The sequence below is a fragment of the Artibeus jamaicensis genome, unplaced genomic scaffold (assembly GCF_021234435.1).
Source record: "Artibeus jamaicensis isolate MK-2021 breed Jamaican fruit bat unplaced genomic scaffold, CSHL_Jam_final contig_700, whole genome shotgun sequence".
NCBI lineage: Eukaryota > Metazoa > Chordata > Mammalia > Chiroptera > Phyllostomidae > Artibeus > Artibeus jamaicensis.
In genome coordinates this window covers 6,424,909-6,447,422 of record NW_026521930.1, presented here as the reverse complement: position 1 = coordinate 6,447,422, position 22,514 = coordinate 6,424,909, and the positions used below count along the sequence as shown (strand labels likewise).

The window sequence follows — 22,514 nt, the reverse complement described above, 5'->3', positions numbered from 1 at the left end:
TGACTCCCAGGATGAGGGCCAGGAAGGTACCTGTCTATTTGAATGGGAGAAGACATGCACCCCTGCCCTGGGGCTGGTAGCTGGGAAGAAAGCAGTCAGGAGTTAGGATTTAAGATTTGTATTTCAATATTCACTAGTCAGTTGCCTCCCTCAGCCCTGCCCATACCCTGCAATGGAGAGGAAGTCCTGGCTACCACTCAAGCCATCCCTGAGTGCAGCATCTCTCCAACCCAGATGTCTGAAAGCAACACCTTCCTTCAAGGGTCTGGTGCAAAGACAAAGTCGAGGGCCTGGCGCTCGGCCCCAGCCACATTGGGATGCCAAAGGTCCACGATGAAGACCACTCGAGGCCCATCCTCAGGGGAGCCTGGGGTACATGGGAATAGAGACAGGAGAGCAGTTGACATTAAGCACTTATATGCCAGAGCACTTACCAAATACTCAAAAAAGCAAACACTTTGTAAATAAGTGCCAAGCACTGTTCTAGCCCCTGATATGCATCAACTCTTAATCATCAAAATAAACTATAAGGTAATACCATAATTACTCCTATTTTATACAGAGTAACTGAGGAACAAAGAGGTTAAATCACTTGCCCAAGTTCACACAGCTAGTAAATGCCTGAAGTATATGTTGTATGAAAGGAGCGGTTACCACTCCCCTTGACAAAGGTGGAAGAGGCCCGCAGGCCCGATGGCACATATGCAGTTAAAGCATTGCCACCTGCGTGGTGGCATCTGACCATGTAAGTGCCAGAAGTAGCACAGGAACCCTGGCAGTCCAGGCCCTGGGTCTTATGCTGTTAACCACTTTGAACCTACATTTATTTAATCCTTTAGTCACCTTATCAAGAAGGCAGTTTCCCCATTTTGCAGGTGATCGTAAAAGCTGTGTGACTTGTTCAAGGATACACAGCTGGGAAATGGTGGTGCTAGGACAGCAAGCCAGTGGGCCTGATTCTGTAGCCTCTCATATGACTATTTCCCTTCTCTGTTAGTCCCTCATCCCTCCTGGCAGAGCAGGAGCCCCATTACCGTTATGAGCCACTGTGTGCAGGAAGGAGTCATCCACCAGTAGACAGTGTCCCTCAGCCCAGCACTGGGGCTCACCCCCAACCACCAGCTCACAGCCAGGTGGGATCTTCAGCCCTGTGGACAAAGACCCAGGCATACCAGGTTCTCTGGCGGTTCCTCCTTGATCTCTGTAATGTGACTTGAAATATAATCATAAAACAATGCTGGCTGAAAGAAGTGCTAGTAAATACAGGGAAATGCAGTGCAAAGCACAATCTGTTCTGTTTCAGAGAAAAGGGAAGGCTTCCTGGAGGAAGTTTCATTTCCTCCTAGGCTTCTGACAGTTTAAGAACCTACTATATGCTGGGCCTTCCCTCCCTGCAAGATATAAAACTAATGACTCCATTCTTGCCTAGAGACAGACCATACAGTCAGGTACTGAGAAAACTGACCAGCCACTTCAAATGATAAGGAATGAGAAGACACCCCAGGAAAGATGTGACATTTGAATTTATGTTTCCTGAGTGCTAAGTAGGAGTTTCCCAGTGGTGATAAAATGATAAATGGTAAAGACGTTTTAGCTTAAGTGTATAGCACGAGTGTGGTGTCTGCCAGGATTAGTCAGAAGGCCTTCATTTTTTAGAGCATGGTGGGAGGGAAGGCAAGGAGAGGAACATGGGAGATGAGGAGAGGAAGAGTCTGGATTGGATCCTGAGGCTCGTGTGCTTCAAGTGGAGGACACACCAAGCAATAGTGCACATGATTTCAGGCAAAACAAGGTCACAGAATTAAATAATCAGAAAACTGTTTTCTTCTCCATTTTCTCTTGGTCTTTAAAACATCAAAAAGCAAATCTCAGTTTAGTGTTATCATGACATTAACACCCTCACTAACACTGCTCCCTTCTAAACGAGGACAGTGTAGGCTTCAGTTCCAGAGAGACTTTAGCCAGAATTTTAAAAGCCTTTTCTAAAAAATTTAAATGTTTTTATGAGTACTTTCCATTTAGGGCAAGTAATACTGATAATCGTGTTCTGTAAAGATTCCTTTTAAATAAGTAAAACAAAATATGGAGGAGAATCCATATGAAGATATATAATACAGATGATAAATGACTATGGCAAAGCTTATGGAGATGGTCTGCAGTAACTGAAGCTCAGGAAATGCTGCTGCTGTGGGAAACTGGTTGTCCCGAAAGACTTCTGAGAGAAGAGGCATGATCAGAGCCACAGTGTAGAAAGCTCTGGCAGCAGAGGAGAGAGGCAAGGAGGTTGTCTGCAGGCATCATCTACTTACCAAGATGGCATCTGACCCGGGCATTGGTGGGCCCACAACGGCCCTCAAGCCGGGCGCCCGGAAGGAGGACAGAAAAGCCAGCATTGCCAAAGGTGTTGGCGCTCATGAAGCTCCGCAGGCCCCTCAGTGTCCGATAGGCCCTGGGGCACCGGCGGCAGTTGTTGGGTTGGCACCGGCCTGCTTGATACAGCAGGAGCTGATAGCACCCAGGAGCCAACAGTGGGGACCAGCCCCGAGGAAGAGGGACTGATTTCTCAGTCCCTGAGAAATCCCAGCTCACAGCCCCAAAGTCTTGCAAAATAGCAGAGAAGCTGCTTTCCAGGAGCTCCACGTCATGTCTCTGGGCATCCCGCGGCACGAAGGGTGCTGAGGGCAGGTCGGGCAGGAAAAGCAAGTCTGGGCGCTGAATGCCCAGGACCCCTGGCCCTCCCCCAGGGCCTGGGCCACCCTGAGCTGCTCGCCTCACTCTACCCATCCCAGCCCAGGAGTAGCGCCTGGCATAGGCCCGAAGGCGACGGCTCACTAGACCTTCTGTCCTACGTCCTTCCCCAGGCTCCCCAGAGCTCCCTGGGCTTGGCTTGCCAAACTCAGAGCATCTCCCAGGCCCACCACTGACACCCCCGGCCTGACTCCCAGCCCCCAGAACCTGCATGTCTTGGGAGCCCAAGCGGTAGCAATACCAGAGGAAAAGGGAAGTGAGGGCTCCCAGGAGCAGGGTAAAGCCTGAGGAGGCCAGGGGCAACGGCCATGTAGGCGTGATGGGCAGGGAGACCATGGCCAAGAGGCCTGGGACATCTTCCTGACCCCAGTTCCCCTGTGCCCCTAGTTCATCCTCCATGGCTGCTTCCTGGTTACCCCCCGGGCTGTTTCCCTTCCACATTTCCACTCTAGGTTCTCTCTGCTTCAGCGGTCTTCTCTTCACCTTGTATCTCCGGCCTTCTCTCCTCCTTCATGTACCTTTAACCCTTCTTTCCCTTTTTCCTTCTACCTCTCTCCTCTCTCACCTTTTCTTTCTCCTTGTGGCAGTTTCCTCTCTCACCCTCTGCCTCTCCTTTCCTCACCCTCTGTCTCCTCTTCTCCTTTCTTCTCCCTCCACCCCTACCCCTCCTTTCTCTCGCTCTTTCCTCCCGCACCTTTTCTTCTAGCTTCCCTGGACAGCAGTTCCTACCCCACCTGGACCCCGCAGCCCTGGGGACCTGCAACCAGTCGTCTTCCGCAGCGGCTTCTCTCACTCCTTCCCCCTTCTCTCCCTGCCCTCTCTTCTCATTCAACCCTACCCGCAGGTTCGCACGCGCGTGCGCGCGTGCTTTTTCCCCCCACTCGCTCCTTCCTTGGCTCCCACACGCCTTGACGTCACTCCATCCTACGGTAGTCCCCTCAGTTTAGCTACCCTAGTCCCCTGCCCAGTGGCAGCGGCAACTCAGCCAGCGGGGAAAGGGGGTGGTCTCCGGGTTTCCTTCTCCCCGGACCCCGAAGGGGCGCCACGTGCGTCGCCAGGGGCAAGGTGCCAACCTCTAACCTTCCCGCAATGCGAAAAGAAGGGGCGGGACCTGGGGGCGGAACGAACCAAGGGGCGGGGCGAACGTGCAGACTGCGGACGGGGAGGCTTCGGCCCGCCCTTGGGTCTGCCGACCCAGGACCAATCCGCCTGTGACTCCTCCTCCCCCTTCGCTTCCACCCAAGCAGACCGTGGAGGGCCCCAGATTGATGGTGATGGAGGCTTCAGCCAATCCGCCGAAGCGCGGGGGCGGAGTCCACACACAGGCTGGGCCGGGAAGAGCTGTCCGCGCACTGGTGGTGCTGAAAAGGGCGCTTCAGAGGCGCTGAAAGGCCAGAAATGAAAAATCAAAGTTGAAACCCTACAAACATAGAAACTTGACATTCTCCTAGAGGACAGGAAAGCCCATTACACAGGAACTTCTGTAAAATAGAAGGATACGTCCCATAGGAGGGCCTGGATTATAGGCAAGGGGCATATTGGGGGCTGAACCCAGCTTTGTCGTTCCCGGCACCCTGGGAAGAGGAGATTCAGATTCCAGATGTTGTTGTAAGGGCGAGGAGAAGGGACTGTAATTATTTCTGGGACCAGAGTTTCCTTTGCCTTCCCTAGGGGCTGAGGGAGTGAGGATTGTGGTCCTGGCTCATATGGTCCCTCCTTCTTCCATCTGCACTTCCTCCTCCTTCCTCCCGCCCCCCCAATAAATCCCAAGCCACTCCCTTCGCCCGTCCCCAGGATCTGACGTGAGCTCGACACCTTTCTCTGCTTCTCCCTCCCGCAGCTCTAGTGCCAGAGCTTCAGCTCTCTAGGTTCTGCAACCCCCTTCCCTCCCCGCCAAGCCCCGCTGAAGCCCAGTAGGGATCTTCCCGATCCTTGAACCCACCCCAGGCCCCGGGAAGCTGCCTTGCCTTCCTCAGCTAAATCTCACCTTGGTAGACCCAGGAGGCGGAGCAAGAGGGTAACCCAGGAGACCTAGCTCCTTCGGCCCTCTCGGCCCTCTCGCCTCCACCCACTGCAGCCGGAGCCGCGCCCCCTCTCCCACAGATTCGGGAGCCGAGAACAGAGGCGATTGGGCAAAGAGGGGTGGGCTTCAGGCGATCTCCCAGCCCAATTCTTCCCCTCCATCCCGAGGGGCCGAGAAATTGTCTTCCTTGCTAACTACTAGCAGGGAAAAACATTAAAGGGAAAGATAGAAGGAGACGGAGGAAAGGTGACAACGAGATTATTTAAGAGAGGTGCAGAGGAGACAGAGGAAAGGTGACAGCTAGATTATTTAAGATAGGCGCAGAGAAGAGAAATCAGAGTGAGTCGCCATGGGGATTCCCAAGGCCCAACACCCGCCGCCTCCCCAGCTGCTGTTCCTAATTCTGCTGAGCTGCCCCTGGATTCAGGGTAAGGACGTGGGATCATGGGGGTGGGCCCATGAAGGCTCCCAGAGGGGTCCTTTACTCTCCTTTCTCTGAATACCCTGGGCCTTCCAAGCTCTTAGGGAAGGGGAGGGGCACAACTGATGGGAAGGGGCAAGCCAGAGCTTTCCAGCTTGTATGTGGAGCCCCGAACTCCACTATAGAGGAAGTGGGAAAATGAGTTAGGGTAGCTTTTAGCAGGGTCTCAGGGGGTTAAATCCAAGAAGGAAGGCTGAGGAAGTTGGGGGATGTCTGTGGAGGTGGCAGAACACGCAGAGTACCTGAGCAGGAGACGGAGATGCTGGGAGGGATGCCAGGTACTGCACACACAACTGCTCTTGGATGTATGAACAAAGACAGATGAATAGCGGCACTGCTCAGAGACCAGATAGTCAGTTCCCCTCTCTGCCCCCCAGCCAGACTCCAGGCAGAGACTGCAGAGAAAGAGAGAGAGGAGGGAGGGAGGCAGGGAGGAGGGACAGAGAGAGAGAGAGAGGGAGAGAGAGAACACCACACTGCAGAGACAGAAATCCAGAGAGAAATCTGGGCACTGCAGAGGCGAGGGCTGAGAGGTGCTGTCAGACCCTCCGCAGAGACCAGGAGACCACTGAGATGAAAATGAAGGCAGCACCATTCCCCATTTTCCACTCTTCTGGTGCTGTCCAGTGTTCATTACAGCCAAGGTGCTCTCTGAAAGGCTTACACAGCTTGCGGGCAAAGGAGCGGAGGATACAGGATTGTGAGGGGTAGCTGGGAGCCCCTCCTCCCATCTTAGCTCTTCACTCAGCCTGGAACCCTATGAGGTCCTGCAGTCCCAGCTGAAGAGGGAGAATAACTCTGGAAAATATCTCTCTGGTGAATCTAGGAGTGGGGGGCAGTAAAAGGGCTCATACGACCTTATCTCTTAGGTCTTCCCATGAAAGAGGAGGAAGCACTGCTGGAGCCTGGAAGCGAGACCCCCACAGTAGCCTCGGAGGCCTTGGCTGAACTGCTCCATGGGGCCCTGCTGAGGAGGGGCCCAGAGATGGGCTACATGCTGGGTGAGGCTCCCAGAGTGGCAGGGGTGACATAGAGGCAGAGGGAGAGACATTAACTCAGGGGATGGGGAGCTAGGCCAGTGAAATTCAGAGGGAGAAGATAAAGTCAAAGCTGGGTATAGACAGAGAAAGAGAATCATCAAGAGACAGAGTCAGACAGAAAAACAGACAATCAGAGAAAAAGATGGAAACTCAGAGAAGCAGATTCAGAAAAATAGTGTAAGAGAGACACAAAAAGAGAAAGAGAGAGAGAGAAATACAGAGATTAGTAGATCCAGAATCATAAAATCAGAGAGTGATACAAATACTAATCAGAGAAATGAAGAGTTCTAGAGAGAGCAAGAGAGAGAGCGCTACATAGAGGAAAGGGAGATGGGTAGCCAGGAGAGGAACCAAATTGGAACGAGGAGGCAAAGAAAGAGGCTCACAGAGACTGTCAGAGTGGAAGGGCCTGATCCAGAGGTGGACAGGGGAAGAGAAGGGGGAGGGTCTCAGGCTGTGGAGGCCTTGGGAGGAGGTGAAGGTTTGGGGTGGAGAAAGTAGAGGTGGAGGGTTTGTTCCTTGTGGGGAAGGTCTTTTGGGTTCAGTGGGGAACCCCCAGTTTCCCTCAGCCCTACTCCCACCCAAGGCCCACCAGTTTGCTCTTCCCGTGCCCTGACTTCTCTTGCACTGTCCCAGGAACTGATCCAGACCCCACACTAGCCAGCCCTCCAGCCAGCCAGACTCTTGCATCGCCCTCCCTGCCACGGGCCACTGAACCAGGGACAGGGCCTCTGACAACAGCCGTAACCCCTAAGTGGGGTAGGGGAGCAGGCCCCACCGCACCGGAGCTGCTGACCCCACCCCCGGGAACTACGGCCCCGCCCCTTTCCGGTCCAGCATCCCCAGGCCTGCCTCTCAGGCCTGAGGGAGGAGAGGAGGAGACGACGACCACCATCATCACCACAACAACTGTCACCACCACCAGCCCAGGTGCAGCAACTGAAAGGGAAGGGGATAGTGTTCAAGGGGAGTGGGATATGGATGGGGGAGAGGCTGCAGGGAAGGTATGAAAGAAGCGGTCTGGGTACAAGTAGAAGAGGAGCTTCTGCTTAATAATAAAGGCTAGCATTTATATACCCATTCTAAGCACCTTTCTATGTCTTATCCATGTTGCAGTTGGAGAAGGGAGTTCTGGGAACAGGTGGGAGCAGGAGCTTTGAATAAAGATGGTGAGGGGTGCTGGGGAGAAGACAGATGAAGACCCCAGAGTTGCTTGGCTGGGAGGGCAAGAACACAAGAATTCGTTCAACCCTAACCACTTATATCTTTTTAGTTATGTGTAATAACAACATCTCCGAGGGCGAAGGGCATGTGGAGTCTCCAGATTTAGGGAGTAGCACCAGCCACACCTTGGGACCCCTGGACTGCACATACAGCATCCATGTCTACCCCGGCTATGGCATTGAGATCCAGGTAAGTGGACTTAAGCATATGAGTATGACTGTGAAACCTTCAAGCCCCTTCCTCTGGGCCCTAGGGTGTGCACAAGTTTGATATGAGAGCCAGACAACCTGTTTTCTAACTTGAATGGGCCTGTTTTCTGGTATTTGAAAAGACTCTTGGAGTTCTACCACTTGGCTGTTGTCACCATGGTATTTGGACTGCCACATACAGAGAAAAGGAAAGCAAGGGGCGGGGGGCTTCAGGGGTTTCCCACCCTGGTTGACTTGCCCTGATGGGCTTCTTCTCTGTCTGGCTTCTTTAGGTACAGATGCTGAACCTGTCTCGGGAGGAGGAACTCTTGGTGCTGGCTGGTGGAGGTGCCCCAGGCCTGGCCCCCCGACTCCTGGCCAACTCCTCCATGCTGGGAGAAGGACAGGTCCTTCGGAGTCCAACCAATCGGCTGCTCCTGCACTTCCAGAGCCCTCGGGTCCCAAGGGGCAATGGCTTCAGGATCCACTATCAGGGTGAGGAGTTCATGGTGCTGGTAGAAGGGCAAGGGACTCACTGGCACAGGGACATCTTCCAAGCACAGCACACGTCAGGGACTTTTCCTCCTGACTGACATCCTGGGAACAGAATCCTCAGAGGAGACATGTGCACACTTAGTTCACACACTTACAGACTTGTGTCTGAGTGTGCACTCATGCAAGTAACAATTCATCCATTCACTCAACAAATGTTTATCTAGTGTCTGCTTCATACTGGCCCTGTGTTAGTCTTGGGGACAGGAGTGAACAAGCCACGTGTAAATCTGACAAGGAACTCAGAATCTAGGTAGGGAGATTCTAATCTAGGGAGATGGACAAGTAACAGATTGTAATTCAATGACCTAAGTACCCATATCCTTATGATAGAGGAATATAGGCAGAAAAAGCAAGTATCAAATGGACCTAAACTTCTCCTAAGGAATATAGTGATACCTTCTTGGAGGAGATGGTAATTAAGCTGAGACCTAAAGGGTGAGTTAGCTAGGGAAAAGGTGGGAGGGAGCAAAAGTGGAAGACAGATGTCCAGATGGATGAAAAAACTCACTCCAAGATCCAGAGAGAAGAAAAAATATGAGTCCCTCAAAGAGTTGAAGTAATTCAGTATGGAAGACAGAATTGTCCTAGCTGTGTGATCTGCAACGAGTTACTTAACCTTTTTGTGCCTCATTGCCTCATCTGAAAAATGGGGATTATAATAGTTACCTCATAGTATTATTAGGATGAACAAAGAGTTAATACATATCAATTGCTTAAAATAGCATCTGGTACACAGAGCTCAAAAATGTCAGTCATTGCTATTACAGTAAAAGCACAGAAAGGAAGAGAGGGGAAAAGTAGGCTAAGAGACCAGACCAGGAGGTAGGTTGGATCATGAAGGGCCTTATCAGCTTCAGTAAGAAGTTCAGACTCTTTTTCTGCAAGGGAGGGGGGAATACTTTGAAATGTTTAAAGCAGGATAGTGACAGCCTCAGATTTGTGACCTAGAAAGATCCCGATGACTTCTGGGGGAAGGGAAGTGAGACAGATCTGTACATGACTGCACTCATGAGCATCCACCCACAAACAACCTACACATGTGTGTGTCCACACTTGCCTGTGTGTACGGGGAACCTTCCCACAATGCAAGTGTGTGTTCTAGCATACATGTGTGCCTGAGGCAAGGGGCTCAGCCCACTGCCCAACTCTAGACACTGCTGACTCTCCAAAATGCCTCTCTATGCTCCTCAGAAATAGAGAGAACTATGTCCAGTCAGTGTCCCTTTCATGTCACCTCATGGCCTTGCCTGACCCCTTATTAGCTTTGCTGACCCCAGATTTCTTTCCCAGGACACACATAACTTGTATCCATACATTATAACCTCTCCAGCCTTTCCTGAGGCTTCCACTGAGGACCTGCTCCAGAGACTCATTTGTGTAAGGTGGAGGCGCCCAACACCAGACCTGTACTGGGACAGCACAGCAAACTAAGGGACATATAGTTGGTGGTCAAGATCGTATCTAGGGGAACGAGGGCATGCCTGCCTTGAGGGCCCAGGGCAGAGGGTTGAACTATAGATATTAAAGTACGGCCCCCTGTTGCTTCCTTTAAGCAGCCACTTCCCTAGGGCACTGAAAATAGGACTCTGGGCTAAGTAGAACATTTGGGGGAAGCAGAGCTATTTCATAAGTTGCCCTTCATTACCTGCCTTGGTCCTCCCTGTTTTATGGCTTCTCTGGGCACCTTTGGAGACAAAGCCCTGTTTAAGCACTTCCTAACCTTCCAGAGCTGGGGCCTCTGGTCCAGAGTGGCCTTGTTAGCTTCTCTGACAAGGCTCCATCACCCCTCACGCCAAGTCCAGCAACTGTTGCTTCATTTGCTTCTCATAGCAGACCTGGAGGTGGCCATTGTCAACTCCACCTCTGAGAGGAAGAAAAAGACTCAAGGTTATATGGATTGCTCAGTCACCCACAAATTCATTGCAGAGTCAGAAGTCAGAATCCTGAGTCCCTGACTCCCAGTCATTCATTAATTGAGGCTGGTGAGAGGCAGGTGATGAACAGTTTCTGAGCTCTTTATATATGCTGGGTACTTTGCATGTTTGTTTGTTTCATTTTGAGGCCAATCCTAATTGATAGGGATTATTATTGCCACTTATAGGTTAGAGGCTCTAGAGGTAAAACCACCTGTTTGAGGTCATATAGGCTAATAAGTTATGGAGCTAAGATCTGGAACTCAGATCTGCCTGTCTCCAAATCCAGTGCTCTTTGCACTGTTCCACACTGCCTCTTGGCTGCATCGGTTGATCAGTTAGACCAGGCTTTTAGGAGACAAAATAAATAAGGCTTGGTTTAGTCTCTTAATGGCAACAGACAGTGGTTAATGTGATGATAAAATTATATGTGTGGGACTATATATAGGCAAGAGAGCAACTAACTCTACTAGAGAGAGAGTAGGGGTCAGGAAGACTTCCTGGAGGAGTAACGGTTAAGTTACTCCTTGAAAGATGAGAAAGAGCAAAAGAGGGCCTTGCAGGTAAGGGAAATGTGAAGAAACATAGAGGTGAGACCGTAAGACGTTACAAATCTGCACTGTGTAGTATATATGGGTTATATAGGTGATAGGAATTGGAGGTGGATATGCTGGGCAGGACCCAGCTGTGGGGCTTGAATGTCAGTCTAAAGCATTCAGACTCGGTTCTGTTGGTCATGGAGAGCCATCACAGGGGCTAACATTTATTCAAATCACTGTGCTCAAGAAAGTTGTTTTTATGTCTATCTCAGCAGACTGTAGATTCCCAAAGAGCAAGGCCTGAGTCTTTTCATGTCTCTCCTCCCAGGACCCTGCCAAAGACATTCTTATTGAATTTAAACATATAGGGAGAGACCAGGTCTCCTACAGAATCATTGAGAGCTAGAGAGTTAGAAAAAGCGAAGGCCTAGGCAAGATGGTATCTCCCAAGCCCTCTGCCAACTATAGTCGGCCCTTCCTACAAGACCCAGTTTTGGTGTATTTCTTCCAAGAAGCCCTTCTTGATGAGCTCTGCCTGCTCTGAAACAGACACACAGAGCTCTTCTGAGATCAAGTTCAGAGTCCATCGTTTACTGCCAAGTCACTTTCTATTTATTTGTTTTATCCCGTATGACTCCAAAAGAATTTCAGGAGGCTTTCAAAAGAGAATTCAAGCAATAAAATTAAAAAGACTAAGTAAGAAAAAACTGGTACCAGGCAATGTTTATTAAAATTGATAAAACAGAATGTGCATGGAGAAAACTTTGTTGCGAGCTTCCGAGCTTCCTAGCAGCCAGTGCAAAAAGGAGAGATTTCACAGTCCACACAGCAAGAAAGGAGAAGATAAAACAGCTCCTTGATGAAAGCAAAGCGCTTCACTTACACTGGGCTATTCATTTAGAGAGCAGTGAGTATTAAGGACTTTAATGATAAAATAGTCAAAGTTCCTAAAGAAGTTGCATCTGGTTCCTGTGGATGAAAGCTGAGGCTCTAATACCATAGTGTACCCCTGTGAAAGAAAGTACAAGAAAGTGTGTGTGGAGGGGAGGAAATGCTCTGAGGCACTTAACAACTTGGAGCCTCATTTTCTGCATCTGGAAAATAGGTCACAGTGTTTCTCTTTTATTAGAGCTGGGTGGGGGTTTGGTCAATTGATTTGCTTGAGGTCACATAGCATATGAGTGCTAGGATCCGGAATTTCTTTGAGTCTCAGGTACCATATCTCTAAAATGGGGGCCAAAGTGGGTAGATTCCAAAGACTAGGGGAGATAAGGGATATTGAAACTACTTCTTCATGAGACAATGTACCCATGTGAGGACTCCATATGGAGCCAGCTTGTACCCCCAGGGATCCTGGAAAGAGGGAGGAAGTGCTGGGGGACTGGTGAGAGACAGTGGCATGGGAAAATGAGTCTCCCTTCTCCATCCTCTCCCTGCTCCAGCCTACCTCCTGAGTTGCGGCTTCCCTCCCCGGCCGGCCCATGGGGATGTGAGTGTGACAGATCTGCACCCTGGGGGCACTGCCACCTTCCACTGTGATTCAGGCTACCGGCTGCAGGGCGAAGAGACCCTCATCTGCCTCAATAGTACCCGGCCAGCCTGGAACGGTGAACCCCCCAGCTGTATAGGTGAATCTCCTGCCACAGTAGGTGAGGGCTTCTGTCCTAGGAGCCCCACTGGAAGGGTCCTATGTTGGGGCTTTCCATCTTTGGGGAACACCCATCTTGAAGGAGTTTTGACCCTGAAGAGTTGCTATCCTGAGGCCTCCATCTGGAGCTCTTTACATTGAGGGTCTCGATCCTTGGAGTCGTTGTCGTTGGGAAGGAGACTTCCATCTGGGAAGCCCCACATGGGAGGTTTCCACATTGGGAGTCGCCGTTCTGGAGGTCCCTTCTTTTGGAGACTCTTCATCTTAGAGGAAACCATTTTTGGGGGAGTCTCAAACCTTCGAGATGTCTCTATCCTGAGGAGTCTTCGTCCTGGGGATCCCAGCCTGAAGATTTTCCATCTGAGGGCTTCAATTGTGGGGATCCCTAATAAATCTCCATCCCAGCATGTCTGCGCCTGAGTAGTCTTCTTTTTGGTGAAATCTCCATCCTTGGGCTATCCACTTGGGTTTTCCTATTCCAGATCTGGATTCCTACCTCGGTGGTAGCCTGAAAAATGTCCTGTTCCCTAGGGTGAGCATGTAGGGCAGAGGCTGGCCATGCTGAGGCCAGGTCCAAGTCAAAGGGGTGGATGCAACAGCTCTGGAGACGGGGGTGCGGGGGAATGTCACCTTAACCTGCTCCTCCTCTGCCCACAGCATCCTGTGGTGGCACCATCCATAATGCTACACTGGGCCGCATCGTGTCACCTGAGCCTGGGGGAGCTGCAGGGCCCAACCTCACCTGCCGTTGGGTCATTGAAGCAGCTGAGGGACGCCGGCTGCATCTGCACTTTGAGAGAGTCTCACTGGATGAGGACAATGACCGGTGAGGGCCTAGGCCTTGGATCAGAGGTCCCTACCGCAGGGGAATAGGGAGGCTACCGTGGGGAGTCAGACAGACATTGGGTAGACCCCAGTTGGGATCTGTGTCAAAGGCAGGTTAGTCATTCTTTTTCTTAGGCAGCGTAGCTGTACAGACTTAGATGAATCTCTTAACCTCTGTATGCCTCAGTTTCCTCCTCTGTAGAATGAAGATAATAAATAGTACCTCTCTCAATGTTTCTGTGAGGATAAATGCATTAAGACGTGTAAAGTGCTCAGAATGGTGCTAGTGCACAGTAAGCATTAGAGTTTGCATCATCATCATTATCGCTCTTTAACCAGCTGGTGTCCCAGCTCTGACGGCAGTTGCTGTGATGTTAGGCAGGTTTCTTAATCTTTCTGTGCCTCAATTCCCTCATCTATAAAACAAGGGGTAATAAAAACAGTATCTGACTCAAGGATTCTTGTAAGCATTAAACAAGATAAAATATGTAAAAGCTTAGAAGAGTACATGGCATATAATTGATGTTTGGAAATTATAGCTATGAAAATAAGTTGCAAGTGCAGGCAAGAGTTGAGGCAGCGTCTGAGGGGAAACTGAGCTCCTGGACGCTTCTGTTCATCCCAGGCTGATGGTGCGCTCAGGGGGCAGTCCCCTGTCCCCAGTGATCTATGACTCTGACATGGACGATGTCCCAGAGCGAGGTCTCATCAGTGATGCCCAATCCCTCTATGTGGAGCTGCTTTCAGAGACACCTGCTAATCCCCTGCTCCTGAGCCTCCGATTTGAAGGTAACTGCTCTCCCATCGGGCCCCAGCCCCAGCACCTTCCTCTCTTCCTGATGTCCACACGTGGTCACAGCACGTCCTCTAACCCTGCTCATCTCTGTGTTTGGATTCCTAAAACCTGACTTTCCTCCCCAACCTAAAACTACAAGGATCCCTTCTAATTCTGTGAGGTGGCTTTTTCTGTTTAAGCCTCGTGTATGGCTGGATCCAGGTACACAACCAAGAAACAGTTACCTTAACCTCTCAGTTCTTTCCTCTCTGTTGGCTTCATTCTCAGGCACTCTCAGTCTGTGGTGAACCGAGCAGTTCCACACTAACATACTACCAACTTAGTAACTAGCAGAAAGAGAGAAAGCATGCCACTTTTCTAAGAGCTTCAGCAAAAAATGCCAGGAAATGTTCTTATTGGCCTGGCTTAGGTCATACCACTGTAGCTAGGGGCAGGTGGTATTATTGGCAGATTCACATCATGCAGCCAACCCTACTTGGCCCCAAATGAACCTCACGAACTGGAGTCGTGGCAGCCATGTGTGCCAAAATGAAAATAGGAGTGTTGTTACTTACCAGAAGAAGAGGGACTGGATGCTGGACAGGTAGAAACAAGGAGGTCATTGGTCATGGGAGAAGAGGCATTTGAGCTGGGCCTTAAAGGATAAAGAGAATTTTTAAAGAGAGAGATTGAGAATGAGCATTTTGGGCTAAAGGAACCGTGTGAGTAATGGTAAAGGGGTAGAGAAAGGCCTGTTTGGGAAACAGAGAATGCCAGTGTGATTGGAGCGGAGAATTGACTCTGGGCCCTAATGAATGTGTAGGATTTGGACATGACATCTTATTAGGTCCAGTAACAATGAATCTAAAAGCTAAATTTCATGTTATATTCTGAGAGTGCAATGAGAATGCCTAGTTTTGAGGCCTGCCTCCCTAGTGGTGGGCCACCGATGCTTCAGATTCCTGTTCTGTATGATAAGCACCTCAGTCTTACCTCACAGATAGTTTTGCAGCTAAGGTATGATCAGGTGGGGAAAAACAAAAATGCTCTACAAATGTTCATTTTTGCTGATTTGGTCCAAAGTCAAAGCTGAGTAGCTTTTGCGTTAGCTGCACTTTTAGATGCTAGTCTCAACATGGATAATCAGAGATTATTAGAATCCAACCGTTATTTTTGAGGAGAGAACACACCTACATGAGCCAGTGCTCCAAAGGCATGCTTTCCCCCGCCCCCTCCTTTGTAGTTTCCAGAGCCAATTGTTTCTGGCTGGGGACCAAGCAATCTGTGTTTCAGATGTGATTCTGCCACTGCCCTACTGTGTGACACCGGGCAAGTGGCTTTTTGCCTTTGGACCTCAGTTTGCTCATCTGCAGAATGAATTGAATGGCTGGGATTTTACTAGCCCAGGGGTTTCCCTCCAGAATCCTCTAGGGAGGTAACATGAATATGAATGAAGAGTGCTAGGGTTTGGGGGAAACTGGAGAGTGAAAGCTAAGTCCAAAGTCATTCAGTTTTAAATAGCTCACTGAGTGGCCAAGCAACACTTGAATTCAGCCCAAGTCCCCCAGTCTGAAACCCCTCGATGTCTGTCCAAATGTTTAATGTGTGTGATTGACTCCTCTTCAGCCTTTGAGGAAGATCGCTGCTTCGCCCCATTCCTGGCACATGGCAATGTCACTACCACAGACCCGGAGTACCGGCCAGGGGCACTGGCTACCTTCTCATGCCTCCCAGGATATGCCTTGGAGCCCCCTGGCCCCCCCAATGCCATCGAATGTGTGGATCCCACAGAACCCCACTGGAATGACACAGAGCCAGCCTGCAAGGGTGAGCCTTCCATATCGCCCGTAATCCTTCATACTACAGATTAGCCCCTGAGTTGGGGATGCTGGGAGTCTATTCACAAGAGACCTGCATACGCAAACCTAATAAACCCAGGCCTTGGGTAAATCCCTGTTCCTTTCAGAGACTCAGTTTTCTTGGTTAAGTAATTAGTGGGCTTGTTACAGATTTCAGGGGTTACAACCCAAATGTCTCCAAGTGCTAGACATGAAGTTGGGCTAAGTCGTGTATTGGGTGGGCAGTAGGTCGGGTTAATTAAGAGCAGGGCTGGAGATTGGACACAGCAGGACTAGTATGGCGAGAAACAGGTGAGTAGTAGATAATAGGAAACCCGCGAAGCGGTCTTGGTGCATACAGTCGGGAATGGTGAGGAGTGTGCTGAAATGGAGACTGCGTGCTCACCTGGGTCCTGAATCTGACACCCTTTCTACCTTAGCCATGTGTGGAGGGGAGCTGTCAGAGCCAGCTGGTGTGGTCCTCTCTCCAGATTGGCCCCAGAGCTATAGCCCCGGCCAGGACTGTGTGTGGGGCCTACATGTCCAGGAAGAGAAGCGCATCTTGCTCCAAGTTGAGATGTATGTTTGGGTGCTGCAGAGGGCGCGATGGGTATGGGCTCAGCAGTGTGGTATAACAACACACTAACCTGCATCCTGAGCCTGGCTGGCTCCTGTGTCTACACAAGATTTGGTGACTACATGGTCTAATGAGAGAGGCGACTAAAGGTTCAGGATGGGGGTGTGGGTTGTCAGGTAGACCTAGGTGCAAATCACTAATTAGCCAGGCGGCCTAGGACAAGTAAATGGGGCAATGCAACCTTCCTCAGGAACTATTGTGAAAAGGGGCCTTTGGTCTAGTGTCTCTCACTCTGGCGGCTTCTGAGGTCACTCTGAAGCAGATCCCAGGCTTCCAGGCCCAAGTGGTTGCAGCATTGACAGACAGTAAAGTGGGTGTGGGGAGAATCCAGTGAACTGATTTGGTGTGAGGTGGTCCTGAAACTGGACAGACCCAGAAGTGGGCGTGGCCCAAAAACTCCCTCAGAGTTTGCGCGGAGTTGCGCCGGAATGGTGAGGATCCTGGTCTGTGACTGGTCAGAGCTGGTGCCAAGCTAGGCTGTGCATCACCTGGTATGGAGGCGTGGGAGGAGTTAATAGTGAGCAGAGTTGGGGGATTGGGGAGCAGGAACTGGGAGGAGCAACGGAACTAGTGGAACCTGGAGAGACTAGCACAGAGAAGCCCCAAATTGGTCAAAACTGAGGAGGGGCGTTTCGGGTAGGGGAATATGGGGCGGGACCGGAGAGTAGGCAGGGTATCAATAAACTGAGTTAGGGATTGGGAATCGATCGTAGTCCAGCCCCCATACCTGGTTCTACTCCCTGCAGCTTGAATGTACGTGAAGGGGACATGCTGACTCTGTTCGACGGGGACGGTCCCAGCGCCCGAGTCCTGGCCCAGTTGCGGGGACCTCAACCGCGCCGCCGCCTCCTCTCCTCTGGGCCCGACCTCACGCTGCAGTTCCAGGCACCGCCCGGGCCCCCAAACCCTGGCCTGGGCCAGGGTTTCGTGTTGCACTTCAAAGGTACCGAGGTCTTAGGACCCCAAGATGGGCAGGGTTCCGGCAGGCCAGAGATTCCAGCGAGGCTGGAAGGGCGCTCTGAGTCTCAGAACAGCCTCTGAACTAGCTGTGTCTACCCTGCAGAGGTCCCCAGGAACGACACATGCCCTGAACTGCCACCTCCGGAGTGGGGCTGGAGGACGGCTTCTCACGGGGACCTGATCCGGGGAACGGTGCTTACTTACCAGTGCGAGCCTGGCTACGAGCTGCTCGGCTCGGACATTCTCACCTGCCAGTGGGACTTGTCCTGGAGCGCAGCGCCCCCCGCCTGCCAAAAGAGTGAGCAAGGGACCCACCCCTGTCCTTTCCTAAGTTTGGGAAGCCTGTTACAAGGATAAGGGGTCGTAGTTCTTCTACTTGGCCCCTGGGGGCAATGGTGGGGCCAAGGAGCATTAAGTTTCAGGAAGCCAGATTCAGGTTGGACACACGTAAAGCTTTCTAGTAGAAACAGCTCCTTGCCTCGGGGGAGGATTCGTGGGATGCCCTGTCTGGAGCCCAGATAGGACAGAAGAGGATGGAGGTAGGGTTCAGAGGAGGTAGAGGCTGGCCCGGCTGCTCCAGGCTCAGGAGGGGACCTGCCCAAGGAGAGACATTGAGCCTGAGGCTGAGCTGAAACCTAAACCTCTGACTCTCAGCACAGTGGTTTGAGCTCGGCTACGCCCTCTCTGAGTCACTGTGTGCCATGCATTTGACTGCCCTGAGCCCTGAGCAGATGACAGTGATATTGACCTCTCGGGATCATCAGAGTATATATGGTATTTGTAAAACATTTAACAGGGGCCTGACTAGTGTGGCTCAGTGGGTTGGGTGTCATCCTGCAAACAGAGGGGATTCATCAGTTGGATACCTGGTTAGGGCACATGCCTGGGTTTTGGGCCTGGTCCCCAGTTGGGGGCATGAGAGAGGCAATCAATCGATGTTTGTCTCCTTCTCTCCCTCTCTCCCCTCCCCTTTCCCTAGAAATGGATAAGTAAAATCTTAAAAAAAAAAAAAAAAAACCATTTAGCAGGATGCCTTGCACAGGTCTACATACAAGAAACAGCTATGATTGTGACTCTTCCACAAGGTTGTAAATGCCAGCGTTCACAGGGGCCCAGCCCAGCGGGCACTATTAGTGAGCAGAATAGCCTGGGAATGATGAGGACGAGGGCAGCAGGATAGCTGGGCCCCTCTAAAGCCTACAGCTGCTGTTCTGCTGATGGTCTGTCATGCAGGGCTGACACTGCTAGGGTCATCTAACATGCTCAGTACAGTGGTTAAATATTTAAAATTTTATCCTAGGTTGGGGATCTGGGTTGCCCCAGTCACTCGGTTTTCCCAAAGAAGCTGGGAATATTAAATGCATGAATTTTAAGATTTTCCAACTCCTGCTCCCTTCATTCTGAGGAAATAGTGGGAAGTAGGGGGTTCAGACCTGTCCACGCCCTAAGCTTTGGGGGAGATCTTTGAAGGCCACAGCTCCCCCTGACCTTGCCCTCTTGCCAACAGTCATGACTTGTGCCGACCCTGGTGAGATCACCAATGGCCACCGTACCACCTCGGATGCTGGCTTCCCTGTTGGCTCCCATGTCCAGTACCGCTGTCTGTCGGGGTACAGCCTGGAGGGGGCAGCCGTACTCACCTGCTACAGCCGGGACACAGGCACACCCAAGTGGAGCGACCGAGTCCCCAAGTGCGCCTGTGAGACTGGGGACACCTGGGAAGGATGGCTGGGTGGCCTGCTTAGCAGCACAGCTGGCGTGTGACTGACATGTTCCCTATAGTGAAGTACGAGCCGTGCCTGAACCCCGGGGTGCCGGAGAATGGCTATCAGACCCTGTACAAGCATCACTACCAGGCGGGCGAGTCTCTGCGCTTCTTCTGCTATGAGGGCTTTGAGCTCATCGGCGAGGTCACCATCACCTGTATTCCCGGCCACCCCTCACAGTGGACCAGCCAACCCCCACTCTGCAAAGGTGCCTGGGCAGACAGGGCTGGAGGGGTCAGTCCTAGCAGCGATCGGGGAGTGACAGGGCTGAGAAAGTCAGGTAGCGAATTTGAATCCGATGGTAACCCTGCGGAGCTCCCCATTCACCTCCTGTGGGCTTTTGTTCTCATGTGTACATCCAGAAGTGCTGGGCAAGTTCAAGGTCATAAATCTATACTAGGGGATGTAGTAGAAGGGCCTTTGGTTTAGAAGTCTCTTACTTCTGGACAGGTCTCAGTTTCCATGTTTTTGAAAACGCTGCAGACCTGGTGGTTTAGACTGCCCAAAGCAAGGAACAAGGGGAGGAAGAAGGCCCTGCTCTGACTCCTCCTCCCCACCTCCGCCAAGAGAAAGAGAAAGTTTAGGTTGAGCAGAAGGCAGAGAGAATCAGGCCGTCCAGCCCTGCCCCACTGGGCTCCTGGCCCTCGACCCAGCCTCCTTCCCTCCCTGGCTCAGACCCCGTCCCCTCCCCCTCCTCTCCCTGCAGTGGCCTATGAGGAGCTTCAGGACAACCGAAAACTGGAAGGTCAGTGAGGGCACAGGTGGAGACCCAGGCCTGGATGAGTCGGGAGGGCAAGGCAGAGGCTGGGGGCAGGAGGCCAGGCCCCGGAGGGGTAGGGCCCAGGGCAGGAGGCTGGGAGAGTCCAGGGCTCAGCTCAGCCCCAGCTCAATGGCCTCTCCTCCTCCCTTCAGTGACCCAGACCACCGACCCATCACGGCAGCTGGAGAGCGGGAACCTCGCCTTGGCCATCCTGCTGCCCCTAGGCTTGGTCATTGTCCTCGGCAGTGGCGTTTACATATACTACACCAAGTAAGTGCCAGGGAGCTGCAGCCAGGGCAGACATCCTGCCTGCCTGGTGCAGAAGCCTGGGTGAGGGGGTCTTGGGGGTTCACCTCTCTATAAGCCTCTCTATCTCCTCCACTTCCCAGGCTGCAGGGAAAATCCCTTTTCGGCTTCTCAGGCTCCCATTCCTACAGCCCCATCACTGTGGAGTCCGACTTCAGCAACCCACTGTATGAAGCTGGGGTGAGCCCTCCCCTCCCCTGGAATGCCACATCTTTCTGCTCCCTCCCAAACTCTATAACCTTCTCTCAAGGTGTCTGTCTGCCTACAAAGCCCACATCAATGAACTAAGCAAGTCAGGTGTGAACAATAGGGAGCCGTGAGGACTTTGGTTGACCAGAGAATTTGAGTCCCATCTAGTCCAGAGTGGAAACAGGCCCAATTGCCAGATTGTTCAAGACAATCCAGAAATTCAGATTTTTTTAAATGTGATTTTAACATACTGTAGGATGAACCAAACATCTATTGGCCAGATTCAGCCCCATTCCCACGCCATGGCCCCCAGCCCACTAATGTTACTTTAAAAATCCAGGGTCTTTCCCCTTCCTCGTGGCCTCTCTCGGTTTGCTGCCTCCTCCACCTTCATCCCACCCCAGCAACTGATCCCATCTCTCTGTCTCCAGGATACACGGGAGTATGAAGTGTCCATCTGAACCCCAAGACTAAGGCTGCAGGACCCAAGATGCCCCTCCCCTCCTCATTCTGGGCAGGCAGGAGTACAGGACCTGGTCTCTGGCTCCTTTCTGCCCTGCTGTGTAAATAGTCTCCCAGTCCCATGGTGGGGGGCAGGGGCTCTAACAGCCCTGGGGACCCTACAGTAAATAAACCAGCATCCTGCCACCCAAAACTTCCTCTTCTCAGTTGCCAAACAAGGGGCCTACCCCAACCTATCCTATTGGCTTTGGATCCTGGCATGGGAACTCAGCTCTCCTGAAACTCCTGGGGCCCTCCAGCCCAGGTTACCCCGTAAGGACTGCCCCTGAGAGCTCTGGTGCTCCCTCGGCCATGAAGGCTCTGCCCTTCCCAGATGCTCTGGCTCCAGCCTGACCCCTGGGCCTTGGAGGGTCGGAAGAAGGATGAAGGGGAGAGCTGGGACAAGAAGGCCCCTGTCCCCTTCCTGCTGTCTCCCCAACTCACAATCTCTCTCCACCTCTGCTTCTGGATTTTTGTTTTTGACCAATAAACAGAAAAATCACCATTTGTAACTGGGCTGGTGGGGTGTGGGAAGCAGGGCCGCTGAGCATTGGAGATGGTGATGGTGGCCTCTCTGGAGAGAAGGCTGGGAGGAGGGAAACAATTTGGGAAAAAAAGATGGGAATCTAAGACTAGGCTCAGGGCACTACCAAGGGGTCAAAACAGCAGGCTTTAGGTCAGCCTTTGTGGAGGGATAAGCCCCCTCTGTGCCCCAGCTGGCTCTCCACCAGGATGAGATGTCTGAAGGCTCTCCCGGCCGACAGCAGCCACCTGTCCCCACCTGTCTGATGGGACAGACAGCTGTCAGTCCGTTTCACACGGCGAATTTACCCCTTTTTGAGAATTTCGGTATACATCTAAGTACTCTCCCCCTTTTTGGCAATTAAGCATATCTGCTGTTACAGGTCTACCCAGTATTGGTCATATATTTGCAGCATTTCTTAAACAATGAGCTTGTTTCGTATCCTGTCAGCGTCTTTTTCTTCATCTAATTTTGAACACGATAAGAAGTCTATAGGCTGTTTGTCTACAGGGTCTCAAGTTAATTGAACTTTACTTACTTAAAGTTTTACATTTAAATACAGTTTAACATTTAGGTCCCTCAAAAGGAGACTAAAATACTCAAAAGGGGGTTGAATTTTAGGAGAATATAAGGCAAATTGATCTTGATAATAGTCTAAGTGTTGGGGTGTTTATGCCATGCCAGGCACTGCTATAATTTGTATGCATTGTTTTCAACCCTCACAAGGACCCTGCAAGGTAAGAACAGTTATTCTGACTCTCAGATAAGGAAACAGGCTCATAGATGTGAGCTGACTTCCTCAGAAAGCCGCAGTAGTGGCCAGACTGGGATATAAATGCAAGTCCACAAAGCCTACTGCACCGCCTTCCGTCCAGTAATGAGCGTGTTATGTCCCCATTGGCATGAAAACCTAAAGCTCAGAGGGAAGACCGCAGCACTGCTTTTGGTAGCAGGGGCTGCACCTCAGAAGCAAGGGTGGACCTGGTCAGATGCCACAGACCTAGACCTGAAGGTGCTAAAGTTTGGCTAGGAGGCTGGGTCAGGACCCATGAGCTCACCTCTGCCAGCAGGCTGA

General features: G+C 51.5%; 2 protein-coding genes, 1 long non-coding RNA gene and 1 other non-coding gene across 6 annotated transcripts; 2 read left to right on the top strand and 2 right to left on the bottom strand.

The window, feature by feature from the left end:
* Positions 1-257: 257 nt before the first annotated feature.
* On the bottom strand, positions 258-3,228 carry ASPHD1 (aspartate beta-hydroxylase domain containing 1). Its single transcript, XM_037158165.2, has 3 exons — positions 2,310-3,228; positions 1,035-1,148; positions 258-367 (listed from the first exon to the last, which is right to left on the bottom strand). The coding sequence occupies exons 1-3, from the start codon at positions 3,187-3,189 to the stop codon at positions 258-260; spliced, it is 1,104 nt and encodes a 367-aa protein (XP_037014060.2). The 5' UTR covers positions 3,190-3,228.
* Positions 631-753, top strand: LOC119059011 (U6atac minor spliceosomal RNA). Its single transcript, XR_005084352.2, has one exon. It is a non-coding gene; the product is annotated as a U6atac minor spliceosomal RNA (small nuclear RNA).
* A 626-nt stretch (positions 3,229-3,854) lies between the features above and the next one.
* On the top strand, positions 3,855-21,411 carry SEZ6L2 (seizure related 6 homolog like 2). Of its 3 annotated transcripts, XM_037158074.2 has the most exons (18): positions 3,855-5,199; positions 6,122-6,253; positions 6,929-7,222; positions 7,566-7,705; positions 7,998-8,199; positions 12,154-12,339; positions 13,017-13,185; positions 13,810-13,973; positions 15,586-15,786; positions 16,238-16,376; positions 17,181-17,377; positions 17,498-17,692; positions 18,902-19,093; positions 19,177-19,368; positions 19,867-19,905; positions 20,073-20,190; positions 20,310-20,406; positions 20,847-21,411. In XM_037158074.2, exons 1-18 carry the CDS (start codon positions 5,121-5,123, stop codon positions 20,874-20,876), a joined length of 2,766 nt encoding a protein of 921 aa, XP_037013969.2. In that variant the 5' UTR covers positions 3,855-5,120; the 3' UTR covers positions 20,877-21,411. The 3 variants fall into 3 exon arrangements, with proteins under 3 accessions (XP_037013969.2, XP_037014007.2, XP_037013988.2); XM_037158112.2 differs by lacking the exon at positions 6,122-6,253; XM_037158093.2 differs by lacking the exon at positions 19,867-19,905.
* LOC128628337 (uncharacterized) lies at positions 13,508-17,675 on the bottom strand. The gene is made up of 3 exons (XR_008392716.1): positions 17,599-17,675; positions 14,535-14,614; positions 13,508-13,600 (listed from the first exon to the last, which is right to left on the bottom strand). It is a non-coding gene; the product is annotated as an uncharacterized LOC128628337 (long non-coding RNA).
* Positions 21,412-22,514: the final 1,103 nt, after the last annotated feature.